Source organism: Typha angustifolia, chromosome 2 (assembly GCF_048772165.1).
Source record: "Typha angustifolia cultivar Huaian chromosome 2, ASM4877216v1, whole genome shotgun sequence".
NCBI lineage: Eukaryota > Viridiplantae > Streptophyta > Magnoliopsida > Poales > Typhaceae > Typha > Typha angustifolia.
This window is the reverse complement of record NC_133240.1, coordinates 2,132,369-2,148,345: the sequence shown is the minus strand read 5'-3', so window position 1 is coordinate 2,148,345 and position 15,977 is coordinate 2,132,369. Positions and strand designations below refer to the sequence as shown.

The window sequence follows — 15,977 nt, the reverse complement described above, 5'->3', positions numbered from 1 at the left end:
TGGTAGGGTGTGTTGTAGGACCACTCCAGCCATGGTAAGAACTCCAACCATCGTCTCGGCATCTCTCTAAAAAAAAACACCTCAAGTACTGCTCAATGCCTTGATTAACCACATCAGTTTGGCTGTCTGTTTGTGGATGGTAGGTTGAACTGAAGTTCAATCGAGTCCCCTGCAATCTAAAAAACTCTATCCAAAAGTCACTCATAAATACACGATCACTATCCGAGATAATCGTGCATGGCATGCCTTGTAACCGAGCAACATCTATAATAAAATTTTAGCCACCAACTTGGCTGAAAACGGATATGACAATACTGAAAAGTGCACATACTTGCTCAATCGGTCAACCACCACAAAGATAACAGAATTACCACATACTAGCGAAAGACCCTCTATGAAGTCCATAGAAATGTCCTCCCAAACACGGTCCTGTATAAGTAAACGTTGTAGTAATCTCACCGGTTTCAATGTGGTTGCCTTAGCTCTTTGACAGACTTCGCAAGCATAGACAAAACATCTCACATCCCGCCTCAATCCTGGCGACGTGCAACTTTAAGATATTCTCCTATAAGTTCTCAAGACACCCTCATGACCAGCCTTTAGAGTTTGGTGGAAATGCTCCAACAATTTTTGCCGCAATCCTTCATTTGCGTGCACCTTAATGCATCCGTAGTCCAGCAGCAAACCACCTCGATTCTCCAACTCTGGATGGCGCTCCGGATCATCCATCATCTCCTACAACAATCACAGAACATCTAGGTCAGATGTACATGCATACCTCAGCTCGCCAAGGAAGGGAAAGGTAGAAGAAGAATAGGCTGCAAGCTCGGTAGTATCGAGTTGGCATGATAGTGCATCCGTCGCTCTATTTTCTGTTCCCTTCTTGTATTGTATTTCATAATTATACCCCAATAATTTTGTGAGTCATCTCTGCTGTGTCGAAATGTGTATACGCTGTCCCATAAAGTATGGAAGACTCCTTTGATCGGTTCGTATAATAAATCGTCTACCGATAAAATAAGGCCTCCACTTTGTCACCGTATACAGAATTGCCAACATTTCCTTCTCATAAGTCGATAATTGTTGAGATTTTTGTGATAAAGCCTTGCTAAGATAGGCAATGGGATATCTTCTAGCACAACTCCTATGCCAACACCCGACGCATCACATTCCACAATGAACTCTTTGGTGAAGTCTGGTAGCGCTAGAACGAAAATCATCGTCATTGCAATTTTTAGTTTTTCAAAGGCTTAAGTGGCTTCATCCATCCAACTAAAAGAGTCCTTCAACAAAGAAGTGAGAGGAGCAGTGATCTTATAATATCCGGTGATGAAACGACGATAGTATCCGGTCAGCCCTAAAAATCCTCTCAATCCGGTGGTAGTAGTAGGATTAGGCCAAGCGGTCATGCATGTAACCTTTTGAGGATCCCTTGCTACACCATCTGCTGAAATGATGTGGCCTAAATACTCCACTTGTGGTACTCCCCGTAGGCATTTGGACTTCTTGATCTTCAATTGGTTTTGCTTCAACAAATTCAACACATCATCCAAATACCTCAAATGCTCCATTTCGGTCCTGCTATACACCCAAATGTCGTCTAAGAATACCAAGACATACCTTCGCAATAGAGGTCAGAATATATCATTCATGAGGCCTTGAAAGTTAGCTGGAAGCATTAGTGAGACCAAAAGGCATCACCGGGAACTCGTAATACCTATCTAGAGTCCGAAATATAGTTTTGTGCACATCCGCAAGGTGAACTCTAATTTGGTGATACCCGACCCTCAAATCAAGCTTGCTGAAAATAGTCACCCCTACAAGCTCGTCCAGCAACTTCTCAATAACCGAAATAGGATACCGGTCCTTGACAGTAATAGCATTTAGTGCTCGATAGTCAACACAAAAATGCTATGTCCCATCCTTTTTTCGCACCAATAGCACGAGGGATGAGTTTGAGCTATGACTTGGTTGTATTAGGCCTTGCTCCAACATCTTGGCTACCACCTTTGAGATAACTTTTTTTGGCACATGTGGATACCAATATGGCCTCACGATCGCCGATGCAGCACCGAGTACAATCTCTATGCGATGGTCCACCGCTCTCCTCGGTGGGGGATGATGTGTAGGCATAGATAATAGAAGATCATTGACACTCACATGATGCACCTAGATGTTGGTTCGGATAATGAATCATCTACCGATTAAATAAGCCTCCACTTTATCACCGCATGCAAAATTGCCAACATCTCTCTCTTATAGGTCGATAAATGTTGGGATTTTTACGATAAAGCCTTGCTAAAAAAAGGCTATGGGAGCATCCTCCTTGCATTAGTACAGCTCATATGCCAACTCCCGACGCATCACATTCCACGACGAACTCTTTAGTGATGGCCGGTAGAGCTAGAAAGGGCATCGTTGTCATTATTGTTTTTAGTTTTTCAAAGGTTATCGTAGCTTCATCCGTTCATTTAGAAGAGTCCTTCCTTAGCAAAGAAGTGAGAGGAGCAGCGATCTTGCCATATTCAGCGATGAAGCGGCGATAATACTTGATCAGCTCCAAGAATCCCTACAATCCTATGGTGGAAGTAGGGATCGGCTAAGCGGTCATGCATGCCACCTTTTGAGGATTTGCTGCCACTCCTTACGTTGTGATGATGTGGCCTAAATACTCTACTTGTGGAACTTCCCATTGTCACTTGGACTTCTTAATCTTCAGCTGGTTTTGCTTCAATAAATTCAGCAAATCCTTCAAAAGCCACCAATGCTTCATTTTAGTCCTCCTGTACACCAAAATGTCATCAAAGAATACCAAGACATACCTTCACAGTAGAGGCCAAAAAATATCATTCATGAGGCCTTAAAAAGTAGCTGGAGCATTGGTGAGACCAAAAGGCATCACCCGGAACTCATAATGCCCGTCCAAAGTCCGAAATGCAGTTTTATGCACATCCGCTGGGTGAACTCTAATTTAATACCCAGCCCTCAAGTCAAGCTTGCTGAATATGATCACCCCTACAAGCTTATCCAGCAACTCCTCTATGACCAGAATGGGATATCGGTCCTTGACGATGATAGCGTTTAGTGTTCGGTAGTCGACACAAAAATGTCATGTCTTGTCCTTCCGCACCAATAGCATGGACAATGAGTAAGAGCTAGGACTTGGTTGGATGAGGCCTTGCTCTAACATCTCAGCTATCATCTTGGAGATAACTCCTTTTTGCACATGTGGATACTGATATGGTCTCTCGTTCGCCGGCGCAGCCCTGTGCACAATCTCTATGCGATGGTCTGTTGTTCGCCTTGACGGCAACTCCTTTAGTTCCTCAAACAGTCCAGCAAATTTATCTAATAAATTAGACAAATCAATTGTAGTACCTAGACTCATTAGAGGCTCATCTCCTGTTGGTCCTAACTAAAGAAGATAGGCCAAATCACTCGCACAAGGCAGCCCCACCATCGGCTGCATCGCTGGAATCGGCGGGGACTGAACGCCTTCAAGCCGCGCACCTCTTTGTTTCCTTGTGTAAATCTCATCCACATGCTGTGGATATCAAATGTGATGGATCCCAAACTCTACAACTGCTGAGTGCCTAGCATAATGTCCTGTCCTCTCAGTGCCAATGGATACAAGTCCACAATGATGTTGTGTCCTTGCACTAGTATACCGACCTGGTGACACAAGCTCTCCGCTCGAAGCTTCGTGCCGTCTCCAATAGCAACGTCAAACCCTATGGTCGGTTCAGCGTCCTAGCCCAACTTTCTCACTAACCTCTCATCTAGAAAGTTGTGTGTACTCCTGGAATTAATGAGGATGTGCACACAATATTTTCTAACGAGTCCATCGACCTGCAATGTCCTCAGCGTGGAAGTATCCAAATATGCATACATCAATATTTCAGCTTGGATATCTTCCTCTACGCCCTCCTCCACAGCCTCCTCATGGACCTCCTCTGGGTACTCTCCATCACCAACAACTTCATCGTCCCCCTCGAGACCGTCCATGAGCATCACACTCCCAATCGGTTTGGAACACCGATGACCAGGGGTGCAATGTTCATCGCATCGAAAGCAAAGGCCCTTCGCTCTTTGCTTGTCTACCTAGGCAGGTGTGAGAGTTCAAACGGGGGATCTTGTGCCTCTTCTAACCTTGGAAGAGAGTCTCAAGGGTGGTCGTGCTCTAGTACTAGCAATCGTTGTCTTTGCACTCGCAGAACTTCCAGTCAACATTCTAGGCGTGAACCGCCCATCTCAGTTGCCCCAACTTGCTTTTGCTGCCATCTTGAGAGCCTTGTGCTTTTGCTCCATCCTCACGACCTTCTCAAAGGCCTCCACAAGAGTGGTAGGACAGAGAGCACGAACATCCGCTTGGATCTCCTCCCGTAGCCGTGAGATAAATGTGCTCATCAATGTCGGTTCGGGCTAAGGTGGCTCGCAACGACTACTAAGTCTTTTAAATTCTGCTTGGTACTCCAATATAGTTGTCATCTGAATTATCTTGCTTAATGTGGCAGCAAAATCTTCATACGCCACTGTCCCAAATCTGCATGTAATCCTCCTATAAAAGTCAGCCCAATCGGTAAATCCTCCACCATGAATAGCCGATCGATACCAATGCAATGCCATTCCTGGAAGGTGAAAGCTTGCCATCTGTACCTTTGCGTCCTCTGTTGTCCCTTGAAAATTAAAGAATTGCTCCACTTAAAACGCCCAATCTGTCGGATCACCGCCTTGGAATTTCGGAAAGTCTAAATGTGTGGCTCTTCCCTGGATAGCATTATCGGGCTCGCGAAAGATCCTTGGTTCAGGTCTGAACCTTTGTGCTTGTTGATATCCTTCGTTGAATCCTCGAGCACATCTCCGAAGGGACCAACTTCATTCTCTATGCCAATCCTCTTCATCAACAAAGCGCACCAATGCAGCACGCCTCTCGGGTTCCACCACCGCCGGCCTTGGGTTGTGTATTGGAGGTGGGGGATGATGCGTAGAAATAGGTAAAAGAGGATCATTGACATTAACATGTCGTACCTAGATCTATGGGGTATTCGATCGGTGTGGTCCCACCGAGGAAAATTATTCACCTAATATTCTCTTATAATCAGAAAATTATGAAACCAAGTTGGATCAATCCGTAACTTACTGATCTACATTTTTTATACTTATGCCCTTCATAGATTTGAAATGCAACCAAAAAGAAAACACGATAGAGTGGGGATGAAGGTGGTAGTGACGAGTGGAGTGGTTGTTAGGGTTATGGATGATAATGGAGATGAGGGTGGATGGTTGATGTAGTTAAGGGATAAGGACAAATGGGAAGAAGTGGTCGAGATCCCAAGAAAAAGGGAGGACTCGATTGATGAGGGAGATTAGAAGTTAGAAGAGACATTGCCAACGGTAGAGGTGGCTAGTTGGTGAAGAGGAGGAGAGATTAGGGTAGAGAGACTAGAGAGAGGATAAAGGAGGATAGAAACCAATATTTATTAATCATATTGATTTTGTGATAAGTTCTGATACCACTTGATAAGATTTGGAACCAAAGATAAGCTATGCAACTATTCCTTCAAGATCTGAATGTATTACAGGAATCAGTCCGCGCAATAGTGGGAAAATATTTGTCAGATATTCTCCATATTCAGATAATTACGAAATCAATAGGGTTAGATTCGTAACTTCCTGATCTATAACTTTTATATTTACGCCCTTTGCAAATTCTAATTGTAGCAGGGACGAAAACACGAAATAACATGGGTGATGGTGGTGGTGACGGGTGGAGTGGATGTTAGGGTTATAGATAGGTAAGGAGATGAAGGTGGATTGTGGATGTGATTTAGGGATATAGATGAAGGGAACGAAGTGTTCGAAATCCCAAAGAAGAAATAAATTTATAATTAAATATGTGGAGCCAAATTTTAATCTCACGTTTAAAACCAACGATATGTATTTTATTTAAATTTGAAGCAAATACACAAATAGTGATATATTATTCAAACATGATTACCTCCAAAGGTATACAGAAAAGCTTAATCTTTTCTAAAGACAAACTAATAGTATCTCACTTATATATTACAACAATAAGAGAATCAGCTCATGCTCTGATTGATACTGTGTTAACTCATCAGCTGCTCCTAAAACTCCAGGATTTGTGAATTATTGGTGATAAGATATGCAATATCTGAGAAAATTACCTTAGATCTGGAACCAAAAATTTAAAGAAGTTATAGTAAATATTCATGTGAAAAAAAAGAAGATTCAAATGTAATTTCTAAATTACCTTTTCAGTGGCTTGGGCAAGATTGACAATACACCAATGACCTTCTGCATTTTCATAAATATAATTAATGACAGGAATGTGTTTAGTTTTATTTTTCCCATCTGCAACTTGGATGTTCCGAATGAATTCTGGGTGCATATCCCGTAGATAAAGTTGCTGGAGAAATACAAGTGAATTCATTCCTTGTGGGATCTCCTTCAACTGTGCTAGGCCCACCAATTCTAACTCCCCAAGGCTCTGCATGGATTTCTCAAACGATATGAACTCGAGCCATGGCATATCTCTTAAAAAAAGTCTTTTCAGATTAGGAAACCACCCTGGCTGAAAGATCAACTCTTTTCCTTCATATGCCCTTTCAAGACTAAGACGTGTTAGGCTGGATATACAAGAGATATCTCCAAGTGGATCTTTCTCGAGCTTGCACCACGCTAGGTTTAGCCATTTAAGGTTGACTCGAAGGGATTGAAATACAGGGGAAGCCAACACCCCTTCTTGCAATCTGCCTATCAAACATAGCTTTTGAAGATGATGAGGTAGGGAGCTCAATGCTTCTAAATTGATATACTCATTCTCGTCACTTGCGAACACATCTAAGTTAGAGAGGAATTGCATCTTACTAATGGATTTAAATAGCTCGTAGCAGTGAATCTTTTTGACACTTCTAATTCGAAAACTTCTTAGTTGAGTCAAGTTTCCTATTTTTTGCACGAAGCCCATGGTTGCTTCAATGCCTTGTAGAGTTTGCAAGTCTGTCAAATGCCATAGTCCCTTTGGAGCTTCCACACCAGTGAGAGAATGAAATTTTCTAACATTTTTATCCAATTTCTTCTCTGCAAACAAGTGCCGCAACTCCTTTAATTCTACTATTGTACTAGGCAACTTTTTTATTGCAGTTTTGTATAGGTCGAGAGTTTGGAGTTTATGCAATTTGCCTAAAGAGTTGGATAACTGCTTAACATTTGTATTCCTCAAACCCAAGTAGCATAAGTTGAATAGATTGAAAATATCATCTGGTAGGCTTGTGATTGGGGCATTCTGTATATCTAATACTCTGAGATATCTTACACTCTGTGAAACCCATGATAGCGAGGTTGGTAAAAAATTGGCAGTATCGAACAAATAAAAAGAGCGAAGGTGTGAAAATTTGATACTCGACTGAATACTGTCGTTATACTCATCTGATGCCACACGACGAGCATTATTGTTTACCATTCTCATCTGTGATTTGTCATATGCTGTGCAAAAATTTTCTTTTACAGAAATCGATATGGCTAATTCCCGCACAAGGTCGTGCATTTGACAAGACTTGACCCTTCCAAAGTCATTTCTTTCCACAACTTGTAACAAGCATCGATCAATGAGTTCACTAAGATACCCCTCTGCAATTTCTTCTACTGTCTTGGTACTACTACTCTTTGATGCAACCAAACCTTCTGCAACCCACAGCTTAATTAGCATCTTTCTACGAATTAAATAATCCTCTGGAAAGATGCTACAAAATAAGAAACAATTCTTCAAATGACTTGGCAAGTGATTATAGCTTAGATTCAAAACTCTCATTACCGAGCTCAAATTTTGGCTGTCTAAGTTATTATGTAACTCCCAATTAATTTCATTATAGAATCTTTCCCATTCTGCTACCTTCATCCTTCTGAATGACAACAAATTGCCTACAACCACAATTGCTAGTGGCAAACCATGACACTTGTCTACAATCTTTCTTCCCCATTGTTCAAGATCCTCTGGACATTTTTTATCCTCCATGTTTCTAAAAGCCCATCTACAAAATAGATCCCATGCTTCTGACTCATGTAGGTTTTTTAACTCAAGATCATAGTTTTCTGTTGCTAATTCGGCTACATCTTTCAATCGTGTTGTTATTACCACTCTGCCTCTAGAGTTGTTCTCACTAAAAATAGTAGAAAATTTGATCCAGACATCTCTACTCCAAACATCATCTAAAACAATCAAGTACCTTTTGTCTTGCAAATTTCTCTGAAGTAGCTCTTTTAGATCTGTACAGCTCATGCTTTGAATGCTTACGGGGTTTTCATTACTAGTGAAGACATTTTTAACCATCCCTCTTAATATATCCTCAAGTTGGTACTTTTGAGAGATAGAAACCCAGAAACGATAATCAAAATGTTCCTGTATAATTTTGCTTTCATAAATATTACGAACAAGAGTAGTTTTCCCCGATCCTCCCATACCCCACACTGAAATTATGGAAGTTTGCTTTTCTTCGGTTGTTAAATGCTGCATTATCTTTTCTCTTTCTTCTTGAATACCTACGAGCTCATTGTAATCCATTGCATAGGAAGAGAGATTGAAATCATGTGGTCCTTCAGCTGAATAAGAAGTGTCACATTCTTTTGGCCATTCAAGACTAAGCATATCTTTCATGCTTGAAAGATTATGGAGATGATCTTGGATTTCTTTTATCTGAGTGGCAACTTTATGCCAAGAATTGATGTTCTTTGATTTGTGAAATGTGTTCTTAAGAAAACCTCGAAATCCACTTTGATAACCACTAACTAGGAAAGTATACTCATCGATTATGTCCTCAATTTCAAATGCCAACTCTTGTACTTCTTGCAACCAAGCTTGTCGTGGTTCATCATAGCCTTCCCGTGTCTGTGCTTGACGTAAGAATGGGTGTATTATATTAAGCTGACTTTTGATCTGTTTTATTTGACTTTCAACTTGGATCAAAAGCGATATTTCCTTCCCTAACTGTGAACTTAATGCTTGTACTGTATTTGTTGCCACAATAGAGCCTAATTTATAAAGAATTTGAGAGACTAGAGCTTCTGCCATCTTTTGCTTTACTGCTCGATGAAAATTTTCGAGATTGCCACCTGCAAAGAGGTAGTAAAATCTTGAATGCAAATTGTTGACCGAAACTAACCACCAAGTGAGGGGACTTAAAACTCTCCCTCTCTAGCTAACTAACCCCATGTTTTTTGCTATATTAATTCTCAAAATACACACTCTATTACAATAAATAAAATATAGGATATTCTGCAGAACGAAACTTGATTCATATTTTATGAGAAGGAAGTCCCTCTAGAAAGATAGAAGAGCAAAATGAATTACTTTGGTATGACTCCTAAATTACTTGGCACCTAGAGCCCAGCATTACCCTAGGCACTCCACTGGCCAACTAAGTGGACCCCTAGGCTCAAACTGCCTTAAAGACTGACCTAACATATAGATGGGTCTGCCCCACCTAAGGTGGCTGAATTGAACATAATTTTAAAGATTATCACTAATTTTTCGGTGGTTCCTATCAACCTATACCAAGAAGCTGAACAATCAATAGCTCAAAGAGATGTGTGGTTTTTATATTTTTTACTCTAAATATAACTTATATAACTACTTTAAAATTTATCCTTATAGAGTTGTGTGGTTTTTATATTTTTTTTACTCTAAATGCACTCCCTCACTTCTAGGCTATTTTATACACTAAAATTGGACACAGGTTTTGAACCTATTTTCTTGCTTTACCATTCTCTTTTCTCTCTGTTTTTCCTGCTGCACCTTCAATTTTAAGCAAAACTGCTTCTAGTTTAACTACTTTTGGGGAAATTAAACTACCTTTTTTATATTAAAATATTTTGAACAATCTTCAGGTTCATGATATGAGAAATTTTTCTGCTAGTTATCTGAACAAGAACAAAACTCTGTATTTGTTACGATCCTTCCTCGGCTATAGGCTCTGATTCAAGATTAATACGATCTTGCACGGAACTTTGAGATCAGATCCCGAAATATCCCGCCGTTGGATCGCTGTGAAATTTTGATATGTTGTAGGCCCGGAAAAGAGCTTTCCAACGGATCTAGTTTCAGGCGAATCGGAGATGGGGATCTCGAAATATCGTTCGTTTAGTGGACGAACGTCAGGATACTCTGTTTTGGATTCCGTGGATGAAGGCACGAAATCCTAGGTAATGGTGGATTGTGGAGGGCCGGTGTTGATGGGGTGGCACCGGTGTAAAAGTGATGGTGGAAGGGTTATGGATGATGGAAAGGTTAGAGATAGCGATGGATAAATTGGAAGAAGGGGGAGAAGAGGGCCACTCCTAAGGGACTAGGGTGATTGGCCTGTCGAGGGAGATTAGAAGCGGCGTCGCCGGGGAGATTGAGGGAACGGGAGCGAAGAAGATGAAGGAGGCAAGGCAAACTCAATTCTCAATAATCAATAATAATTTTGGTTGCCCTACACATACTTTTATAGGCTAACCAACAACTCAATCTTATCCTAAAACACAATCTTATCCTAAAACTCAATCTTATCCTAAAACTCAATCTTATCCTAAAACTCAATCTTATCCTAAGGTAAATCCAAACTCGAGACGATGTCGGTGAAGTCCGAATCGTATCAATCCACCACGCTTCCGCAACCTTGTCCTCAAGGTTTGAAATTTGGGAAGCGATCCATGATGTCTGTCTCTAGCTCCCATGTAGACTCGTCAGTAGGTTTGCCCAGCCACTCAATCAGCACTTCAGTCTCTAATCTGGATCCTTGGCGTCTTCTCCTACGACTTAGGACTCGAACCGGCTCAGTGGAGCCATCTTCCTCCATTGGTTCGGGTAAGGTCGAACCCACTACATGGTTAGGCCCGATCTGGGCCTTCAATGCCGAGACATGGAAGACGGGATGTATCCTGGTTCCTTCAGGTAGGTCCAATCGGTAAGCTACTGGACCGATTCGTTGTAGCACTCGGTACGGACCATAGTACTTGTATCCCAACTTTTGGTTCAAAATGGGTCTCAATGTGGATTGTCGATACGGTTGAGCTCGAACGAACACCAATTGATCCACCTCAAATTCTCGCTCACGTCTGCCTTTGTCATGCGTTTGCTTCATGCGGTTTTGTGCTGTGGCTAGGTGAGTCTTGAGCCGTCTCAATGTTTCATCTCGATCAGCAAGCTCCAAGTCAAGCTCAGTCCTATCCGTCGCCGCGAGTCTATCGTAGGCACGCAAGACAGGGGGAGTGCGCCCATAAACCGCCTCAAATGGGGTCATGCCAATGCTTGAGTGATGAGCGGTATTGTATGACCACTCAGCCCAGGGAAGAAATTTGACCCAATCCTTTGGTCGATCCGCCACAAAGCATCGCAAGTATTGCTCTAGTCCACGATTCACCACCTCGGTTTGGCCATCCGTCTCGGGGTGATAAGCTGAACTAAGATTGATTTGAGTCCCTTGCAATCTGAAGAACTCGGACCAAAACTCACTTATGAAGATGCGATCCCGGTCTGACACGATCGTCCTAGGCATCCCATGCAAGCGTGCCACTTCCCGAACAAAAATTTCAGCAACCCTTTTTGCTGAAAACGGGTGAGACAATGTTATGAAATGTGCATACTTGCTCAGTCTATCCACCACAACAAACACCACCGATTGTCCTCGAACTTCCGGCAGCCCCTCGATGAAGTCCATGGAGATATCCTCCCAAATACGCTCTGGTATCGGTAGTGGTTGCAGTAGCCCGCTAGGCTTGAGTGCCTCCGATTTGGCTCGTTGGCAGATTTGACATTCACGCACATACTTCTTCACGTCCGTCTTCATCCCAGTCCAAGTACAGTTTTGGGCCAGCCGCTTGTAAGTACGTAATACCCCTTCATGACCTGCTATAGGAGTATCATGGAAGTGTGCCATCAATAGCCTCCGTAGCTCTTCGTTTCGGGGTACCTTGATTCGCCCGTGCTCTAGTACTAACCCATTGCGCTCCTCGTGCTCGGGGTTGCTTGAGGGGTTCTCTCTCAACTCCTCCATGAGTCGGACCAGATCACTATCCTCTGCACTGGCTCTCCGTAGATCTGAAAAGAAAGGAAAAGTGGGTGCCGAGAAAGAAGCGAGCTCCCTTTCTTTTGAAAGTTCAAGCAGCGGTTTACTTCCATCCAACAACACTCTCTGATCATCTCTCCAAAAGGTCAATGTGAGGCTTATAAAATCAAAGGTCACGGGCCCCAAGCTCCGAAGCCATTGGGTCCCTAAAACAATATCGGCACCTTGCAAGGCCAATGGATAAAGATCCAATGTGAAAGTTTGGCCTTGCACCTTCAATTCTGCACCTCCACAAATAGAATCTGCTCGCAAGGTGGTGCCATCACCAATAGTCACATCGAACCCCTCCGTGGGTTCCGACTCGAGCCCAATCTTCCTAGGGAGCCTCTTGTCAATGAAGTTGTGGGTGGACCCAGTGTCAATCAAGATTCTTACTGTGGTCTTCTTGACTACTCCGTTCACCCGCAATGTCTTTGGTGCAGCTGTCCCCGAATAGGCGTGGAGGGAGATTTTGGCCATCGTGTCCTCCGCGTGATGTTGCTCCTCAACTTCTTCTCCTCGATGTCCAGCCACATCTGCACTTTCAGCTGCCATGGGTGGAAGATCGTGGCCTTCTCCTTTGAGTGGTAGCTTGGCAGGGAGCTGCAACGTCATCGCTGGTGATGAAGCTGTCGTGGTCGACTGTCGATTGACCGAGGAGAATGGTAGAAGATCGCTGGAGGCCATATGCGATTTCTTCTTAGTTGCCGACTCACTATGGTTGCAAAGGGAGCTAGTGAAAGGCGGCCCAAGTGTCGAAATTCGCGATTTCGGATCATCTCCTTCACCACTGATGAGGATTCCTGATGAGGGATATCCAGCGACCAGGTGTGGGGTAGCCAGCACTTCGCGGTTTGTCGACGAGGTCTCCGGTGCATGGGAAGATGTGGAGGTTCCGAGGGCTGCTACAATGGTTGAGGATCTCATTGTAGCCGGTGGCAGTTCGTTGCGGCTGACCATGGGTCGAGGTGTAGAATCTCGATCTTGCCGGATAGCCGAACTTTCCCCTATTTTTGTGATGAACGGGGAGACCGTGGAGGATGTTGGGTATGTTGTGGAGGGTTCCCAATGCTGTCTTGTGATTGCCTTGCTTGTTGAAAAAGGTTTCGTCCATGCCCGTATTTCCTGCATCATCTCCATCATTATTTGCTTGTTGATGGCAATCTGTTTGGAAATAGACCCCAACATGGATAGAAAGCTAGGTTCTTCCGTATTCCTATTAGATCGAGTGATCGTCATTGGAAGCGCTTGTCCGAGGAACCTGGCTCTGATACCAGCTTGTTACGATCCTTCCTCGGCTATAGGCTCTGATTCAAGATTAATACGATCTTGCACGGAACTTTGAGATCAGATCCCGAAATATCCCGCCGTTGGATCGCTGTGAAATTTTGATATGTTGTAGGCCCGGAAAAGAGCTTTCCAACGGATCTAGTTTCAGGCGAATCGGAGATGGGGATCTCGAAATATCGTTCGTTTAGTGGACGAACGTCAGGATACTCTGTTTTGGATTCCGTGGATGAAGGCACGAAATCCTAGGTAATGGTGGATTGTGGAGGGCCGGTGTTGATGGGGTGGCACCGGTGTAAAAGTGATGGTGGAAGGGTTATGGATGATGGAAAGGTTAGAGATAGCGATGGATAAATTGGAAGAAGGGGGAGAAGAGGGCCACTCCTAAGGGACTAGGGTGATTGGCCTGTCGAGGGAGATTAGAAGCGGCGTCGCCGGGGAGATTGAGGGAACGGGAGCGAAGAAGATGAAGGAGGCAAGGCAAACTCAATTCTCAATAATCAATAATAATTTTGGTTGCCCTACACATACTTTTATAGGCTAACCAACAACTCAATCTTATCCTAAAACACAATCTTATCCTAAAACTCAATCTTATCCTAAAACTCAATCTTATCCTAAGGTAAATCCAAACTCGAGACGATGTCGGTGAAGTCCGAATCGTATCAATCCACCACGCTTCCGCAACCTTGTCCTCAAGGTTTGAAATTTGGGAAGCGATCCATGATGTCTGTCTCTAGCTCCCATGTAGACTCGTCAGTAGGTTTGCCCAGCCACTCAATCAGCACTTCAGTCTCTAATCTGGATCCTTGGCGTCTTCTCCTACGACTTAGGACTCGAACCGGCTCAGTGGAGCCATCTTCCTCCATGTCGGTGAAGTCCGAATCGTATCAGTATTTCAAAATAGTCAGTGATATATTATGTGCTAGAGTACTATAACTTGTTGAAGGAAACATCAGTGGGCCTAAAAATAATAGATTTAAAGAGGGTCTATGCATGGGAAAGAAGGGAAATGAGGATTTAACTTATTAGACTCGATCTGCTCATTCCAAACGTAGCTGTATATAGTATCTACAAAAAGATTTAAAGGTTTTACATAGTAACCAATCCATCTGCTTCAGCTTTCAATAAGAAAAGAGAATTACTCTTAATAGTGAGCACGACAAGAAGAAGAAAAAGAAACACACACATACATGTCCGCCAAATATATCAAGAGGGGAACGAAGAAGATTGTGACAGAAAAACAAAATATTCTATAAGGTTCAGACAGTTAGTAGTGTAGTTATACTTCCTTTAGGAATTAATCTTTGCTACTTGATGGTGAGAGAAAAACTAACACAATATCCAAGTAAAGCAAACATGCAAAAGGAACAGGAAAAAGATCAATTATTTCATAGAGAAGAAGATCATAAGCAATGTTTTCAGAATACTTGCTAATTTGGTAAAAGATTATATCACACTTATGATACATAAAATTAATTTCCTCATATTATCTATCATTCTGCTCATCTTTGCATGCATAAATGATGGAAGTGTATGAGGGGTACCTCTTGGCCAACGGAATCACTTACGTAGTCTCTCCTTCTGTTTCTTATATTTAGGAGGGCTTAGAAGAACCAGCGCAAGGAGCTTGTGAGTGAGTGATGTATTTATAATGGAAGTTGCTGGCAGAATTATATTGATGGTAATCTCCTTTCTTTCTTTCTTTTTTTTCTTTGATGAAAAGGACTAGCAACCTTCTTGTAATATTATATATTAATGTCCGCGATCGGCAATAATTCTTAGTAGTTGGCAGCCCAAGAAAGTGAGTAGACTTGTCTATTTTGCTTGACTAGCTGTTTTCTTTTGTCATTTCTCTTAATAATTCGTAGGTGATGACAACCTAAAACACATCCCAGCCTGTTAGTTTTTGTTCTTATCCTTTCCATGCATGCTTTCAAGAATTACTAAATAGTATATCTTTAGATTATTCCATACTGATTGCTTTAAACTAAAGTCCTAAAGTCTTTCAAATTTTACCATTAATGTACTTAATATTTTTTTGTTTTGTTCTTTCAAATTAATTTGGGTTGTAACAGGATTCTTTTCAAACTAGCCCTTTAAACAGTAAAAAATGGCTAGTTTGGAGGCGAACATATATAATTTAATATATAATCACTTATTACCTTTACAAACAGTAAAAAATGACTGTTGCTATAAGTACAAGGGCCAACATACTCTTTTTTCTTCAAACAAATAAAAAAAGAAACTAGGGTTAGCATAGGGTAAATCTTTTATTTTAAGAACAAATAGATTATAAATTAGCCACTACGATTGCAAGACATGCTGTTAGAGTCGAAGACCAAAAACTAAAGCACCTCAGTTAGAAAATCGCCATCCCACGTATACCCATACCCAAGGTTCATTTCCATTAATAAGCCAATCAATAGCCTGATTAGCTTTCCTAGAGATATGTTTAACTTTATAATTATAAAATTTCTAAGTTAAAAAATTAATATCGCCAATAAAGGAGTCAACATCCAAGACGTTTTAGTAGCGCCATTAACCATATTACCAGTAGCAAAGAATTTGATCTGATCCACACAT

General features: G+C 42.1%; 1 protein-coding gene across 4 annotated transcripts; it reads right to left on the bottom strand.

The window, feature by feature from the left end:
• Window positions 1-5,915: 5,915 nt before the first annotated feature.
• Window positions 5,916-15,177, bottom strand: LOC140771000 (disease resistance protein RPM1-like). Of its 4 annotated transcripts, XM_073112358.1 has the most exons (3): window positions 14,939-15,020; window positions 6,272-9,129; window positions 5,916-6,192 (listed from the first exon to the last, which is right to left on the bottom strand). In XM_073112358.1, the coding sequence occupies exons 2-3, from the start codon at window positions 9,086-9,088 to the stop codon at window positions 6,187-6,189; spliced, it is 2,823 nt and encodes a 940-aa protein (XP_072968459.1). In that variant the 5' UTR covers window positions 9,089-9,129; window positions 14,939-15,020; the 3' UTR covers window positions 5,916-6,186. The 4 variants fall into 4 exon arrangements, with proteins under 4 accessions (XP_072968459.1, XP_072968451.1, XP_072968474.1 ...); XM_073112350.1 differs by having other exon boundaries at window positions 5,916-9,129; XM_073112373.1 differs by lacking the exon at window positions 5,916-6,192 and having other exon boundaries at window positions 9,086-14,254; window positions 14,939-15,177.
• Between the last annotated feature and the right edge of the window lie 800 nt (window positions 15,178-15,977).

Excerpts from the sequence above, each read along its gene's own strand:
- LOC140771000 (XM_073112350.1), bottom strand. The coding sequence starts at position 9,088 with ATGGCAGAAGCTCTAGTCTCTCAAATTCTTTATAAATTAGGCTCTATT.